Source organism: Rhinolophus hipposideros (genome assembly GCF_964194185.1).
Source record: "Rhinolophus hipposideros genome assembly, chromosome: 16".
Classification (NCBI taxonomy): Eukaryota; Metazoa; Chordata; class Mammalia; order Chiroptera; family Rhinolophidae; genus Rhinolophus; species Rhinolophus hipposideros.
Genome location: NC_138062.1, coordinates 60,577,620 through 60,582,869, shown reverse-complemented (window position 1 = coordinate 60,582,869; position 5,250 = coordinate 60,577,620). Strand labels below are relative to the sequence as shown.

The 5,250-nt window shown below is 56.8% G+C and overlaps 1 protein-coding gene across 1 annotated transcript; it reads right to left on the bottom strand.

The window, feature by feature from the left end:
* Positions 1-545: 545 nt before the first annotated feature.
* RPS15 (ribosomal protein S15) lies at positions 546-2,241 on the bottom strand. The gene is made up of 4 exons (XM_081076645.1): positions 2,187-2,241; positions 1,715-1,800; positions 777-1,011; positions 546-692 (listed from the first exon to the last, which is right to left on the bottom strand). The coding sequence occupies exons 1-4, from the start codon at positions 2,187-2,189 to the stop codon at positions 579-581; spliced, it is 438 nt and encodes a 145-aa protein (XP_080932771.1). The 5' UTR covers positions 2,190-2,241; the 3' UTR covers positions 546-578.
* Positions 2,242-5,250: the final 3,009 nt, after the last annotated feature.

The following is a 5,250-nucleotide window of genomic DNA, read 5'->3' as shown; positions in this document are numbered from 1 at the left end:
TTCCACTTGCTGAGGCCAAAACCCAGGCATGGTCTTGATTTTCTCCCACTGTACTCAGACCTCAGAGACTCACCGCTGCCTGGACAGCCACCTGTAATCTCTCCTGCCTGATCTGCATGTCTCCCCCTTATGAAGGGCACGTATACGACTAGGATGCTTTAGGGTGAGGAATTAGGACCCCTCAGCATCACATCCTATGGGGCTGGCATGTGACCCCACTTACAGGACACCCTGGTCTGTCCTGGGGAAGGCTGGCTGCATCTGCTCGTCTGGGTTTGGAGGGGTAAGGGCACAGGGAAGACAGCATGGAGTCCTCTCACAGAGCTCAAGTCACTCAGAGCTCCCAACCTACCTACCTACCCTCCCTGCAAAACAGGCAGGAGTGAGTGTACAACTGTCAGTGCCCACAGTGAAACCCAAGGGACACACGGCACCAGGCATGCCTGACCTGAGTTGCCAGGCCCAACTCCCTCTGGGGGGGGGGGGGAGAGAATCGATACCTGTCCCAGAGCCCTGGACACTTAGAAGGATGGCTTGGACTCGGACAAGAGGAGTCTGTGTCTTTATTGCCTGGCAGGCTACTTGAGAGGAATGAAGCGGGAGGAGTGGGTGGCCCCGATACCAGGCCGGCCATGCTTCACGGGCTTGTAGGTTATGGAGAACTCGCCCAGGTAGTGGCCGATCATCTCAGGCTGCGGGTGGCAAAGAGGTGACTGGTATTAGGTCCCGGAGGGCGGATAGGTCCCGACCCGCCCAGGCAGCGGCACCCTACACACCTTGATCTCCACCTGGTTGAAGGTCTTGCCGTTGTACACGCCCACCATGCTCCCCACCATCTCGGGCAGGATGATCATGTCCCTCAGGTGCGTCTTCACCACCTCCGGCTTCTCCATGGGCGGGGCCTCCTTCTTGGCCTTGCGCAGGCGCTTCAGCAGGGAGTGCTGCTTCCTCCGCAGGCCCCGGTTCAGCCGCCGCCGCTGCCGCGCACTGTACAGCTGCATGAGCTGCTCACTGGGGACGGGCGGGAGGGTAAGGGAGGCCTGAGGCCTGGCAGAACCCCAACGGTCACCCGCTGACACTTCTGCACCACGTAGTCCCCGACAGCAACGGATAGGCTAAATATTCAAGATGAGCCCCACAAATCCAAGAACATCCACATCACTGTCTAGAGATATGGAGACTGAGGCAGGAGGACAGGCGGCTCAGGTGAAACGGCGCCCCGGGAAGCGTGAGCAAACCTCTGTGCTCCTAAGGCTTCCAGAACCCGGAGGGGCGGACCCCGAGGGGCCTACACCGCAGGACGGCCTCGACCCACGCACACCTCCGGGAGACTCCGTCCCTGGGTGTCAGCAGGTCTCCCGCCCCATCGGGGACCCAGCCCGCACCCATCCCGCCCAAGGGCAGTTTTAGGAAGCACAAGGCGGACCTCCACGGCCCTGCCCAGAAGCTTCCAGCTCCGGCCAAACCCCAGCCTGCAGCCCAACCCGACCTCATAAGGCTCGTGAGCTACAGACGTTTACGCTTTCAACTGGATGGAGAGATGTCAAACGGGACACGTGGGAACTAAAGTCAACGATCGGCGTCTGCAAATTGAGTTTCATCTGCAGGGAGCTCCGCACTCGGTGTCAGGCCGCGCGGGCAGGTCAGGCCGCAGCCCCCAGCCCCCCCGGCTCCCTCCCGACGCCACCCCGACCGCGGCCCGCCTGCCCCTTACTAGGACATGTCCAGCAGCTGGTCGAGGTCCACGCCGCGGTAGGTGAACTTGCGAAAGGTCCGCTTCTTCTTCTGCTCCACTTCCGCCTGCGTGAGCCCGGGATGAAGTGAGCGGGCGCCCGAGACTCACCGCTTACCCCCGCGGCCGCGGTGGGGTCACCAGGCCCGAGGTTCCCGTCGAGAAACGGGCGGCGCCCCAGTGTGCGAAACCCCGCGGGGACATGGCACCTCGGGCCCATCCAAGGGAGGCAGGCGCGGATCCGGGCTACGGGCGCTGGGCTGGGACATGCTAGCAGTGCAGGCCTTCCCCGTCCCAACACCCATCGGGCCCGCCCCGCGCCCCCTTTCCGACGGTCCCGGAGGCCTGGAGGAGGCTGCCGTAGCCCCGCGGCCTGACCAAGGCCTGCATCGCGCGGCCAGAGCTCGGATGGTGCGGGATGGGTTCGCACCAAACGCCAAGAAGCGGCACTCACCATCTTGCGAGTTCTTCAGAAAGGACCACCCACCCTGCGCCTGCGCAGTTATCGCGAGCTCGCCCACGTGTCCCGCCCCTTGACGGTGCAAGCGCAAGCACTTCCGCTTTCCCGGCAGAGGACGCGCGCCGCCTGCCGTCCGGAGGGCGGAGCGCAGGCTTCGAGGACAAAAGCGGTGGACAAGCGGCCACCGTTTTTCTTAGGGCCTTGGACTGCCCCGAAGTTGGGGCCGGCCGCCTAGGGTTTGGGACCCCTCCCTCAACGTCGGTGCCCCTTTCGAGCCTCATATTCGTGCTCTATAATCTCGATTCAATGGAACCCGTCTGAACAACTGTTTGCAGTAGGTGCTATCTGGGGGTTTGGGTCCAGGGCTCCACGAGGGAGCTGGCATTCCAGAATGGGAGGCAGACAGTAAGAGGCAAGTCATACAGATAGCGGAGCCAAGAGGAAAAGCCAGGAGGGGTGGGACTCTGGCTTCTAACAGATGGTCAGAAAAGGCGTCCCTGATGAAGACCAGCCAGACTTTAATAGGCAAATAGATATAATCGTAATAACCAAAAAGGGACAAGGGACTAGAGCTATAGGAGTCCTGTTTCTGTATTCACTGGGATTAAATTAGTGTCCATCTGCAGGTGATTCTGGTTCACTGAGATGTACCAGATGGTACCACGTGACCCAGCAGTCCCACTCCTGAGTGTGTTCCCCAAAGAATTGAAAGCAGTGACTTGACCAGATTTGCACATACATGTCCACAGCAGCAGGATTCACATGGCCAAGAGATGGAAGCAAACCAAGTGTCCATGGACAAATGAACATATAAGCGTGATATGGTCCATCTACAGAGTGGAATATTATTCAGCCTTAAAAATACAGGACATTCTGACATCTGTTACAACGTGGATCAACCTGGAGGACATTATGCTCAGTGAAATAAGCCAGTCACAGGACAAAAACTGTGTGGTTGCACAGGAGGCCCCCAGAGGAGTCGGATTCATAGAGACAGAATAGGTGGTGGGGCCAGGGGCTGGGGGATCGGAGGGGAGTGAGTGTTTAATGGGGACAGAGTTTCAGTTTGGGAAAATGAGAAAGTTCTTTCTGGAGATGGTGGTGGTGATGGCTGCACAACTACTGGACTTAACGCCACTGAGTTGTACACTTAAAAATGGCAAATCTTACGTGTATTTTGCCACAATAAAAACAACCAAACAGATGTATATGGTAAGCTCTTAGAGCACTCTCTAAGAAAATGACTCAAAAAATAGAAGGTAAAAAAATTATTAAAGGGACTAAAATGCTACTCTAGAAAATACTCATTTAATGCGAAAAAAAGGATTAATGGGCATAAAGAACAAAAAGACACATGACTAGTGAAACGGCAGAGGACAACCCAAGCACACCAGGAACAGTGTGAATAGACTGAGGAGGCAACCAGCCCTGCGGGGAGGGCGCCTTCCTGGAAGAGGGAGCAGGTGTGCAAAGGTCCTGGGGTAGAATGAGCTGGGTGCTGCTAAAAGAAAAAGCCAGTGAACCAATATGAGCCTCCAGTCCCCTCCTGGCTTCCGGTCCAGCTTGTTGGGAAGGCTTTGGCTTATGTCAGTGGCTGTGGGGAGGTGGGCTGGCCTGGAGGGAACAGGTCTCCAAGGAAGCTGAGAACCTTCGCAGCCATCTCCACAATCCTGAGGGAGGAGCAAATTAAACCCCACCAAAGAAGATGTCCCTCCGTCCCCAAAAGAGTACATCCTGTTTGGGGCTGTGGGATGGGTCCTTCAGGGTGTGATCGGTGGCCAGCTGGAAAGCCCTTCATTGCTTGCAAAATGCCCTTTGCTAGAGACCTTAATTTTGTGAATAGATCTCACTAATGAAAGGAGCTAACACTCAATGCAGCGATCCTCCTGTTCCTTCTGTGACTCGGGGCCACAGTAAGTTCAGCAACTTGGGAGCGATTGCGAGGAAGGGGCCTGAGCTGAGCCCCTGGAATGTGCGCTGGGCTAGAGTTTTTGGCTGTTTTGTTCACATTGGAGGTGTCCAGTCGATTTTGGACGAATTGGTGTTTTTTTAATTAAATCTTGATTGTGGTATTTAGAATGACAAAATAATGGCCCACAGTGACCATTGTGTGGCTTTTAGCTCCCATGAGGCTATTATCAGGTTCCTGAACTCCAGAACTGAAAGTGTGTGCTTTTAAGCCAGTTTGTGGTAAGTGGTCACAGTGGCCACAGGAGACCCCCACACACTAGAACAAAGAGTCACCCACTTTATCCACAGCTGTTTCCCAGGGCTGGTATCCTGGGACCCAAGTGCCCTTCCTCACCTTGTGGAGAGGCCAGCCCAGCCCCAGCAAAGGCAGTCCAGTGTGCAAGCCCACTGACTCCCCTCCCTTCTCGGGCTGCATTGAATGTCAAAGCACCACGCATCTGGGGTTGGGGGGGACAGTCAAGAAAATGGACAGAAACCATGTGGTATGAGATCAAAACATCTGAAGCTCAAGGACTATGGGCCAGGTCCATGTGTCCAACAGGAGGGCATGGCCCGTGGGGTAGGGAACTCCCAGGGCTCTACAGGCCCCTACTTACTCCCAGTCCCTACTCATTTCTAGGAGCCACCCTGGAGGACTTGCTCCCAAAGGCCCGAGCAAGCTTCTCCACTCCCTGCATGGCCCTACCTCTTGGGCCCCACTAAGTGCCCCAACTGCCATGCTTTGCCCCACGGCCCTGACGCCCACACCAACCATAACAGTCCAGTTTGTGCAAAGGTGAGCAACCTGCCCAAGGCCACAGTCAGGTGTCACTCCTGCAAGGACCGGGGAGGCCTGGCCAATCCCCACCCAGATGTCTGGACACCTTTTCCTCAGTGCCAAGCGAGTGGTCAAAAACCCCAGAAACCAGGGCCCCTCACACTGGCTCTGTAGCTCTCACCAGGACCCCACACCATCCTAAACTGACATCCGCCAGAACCCCAAGACCCCTAGACCAGCCAAGGTAGGGACCATCCTCCCCACTCCAGCCCGCAAAGTAGGCAAGGGCCGTTTCCCTGGCAGGGAGAGAACAAACGACAGGACATGGGT

Excerpts from the sequence above, each read along its gene's own strand:
- RPS15 (XM_081076645.1), bottom strand. Across the intron at positions 1,012-1,714 it reads CAGCTGCTGGACATGTCCTA|TGAGCAGCTCATGCAGCTGT; the intron begins GTAAGGGGCAGG and ends GCCCGTCCCCAG. Across the intron at positions 693-776 it reads TCAACCAGGTGGAGATCAAG|CCTGAGATGATCGGCCACTA; the intron begins GTGTGTAGGGTG and ends TGCCACCCGCAG.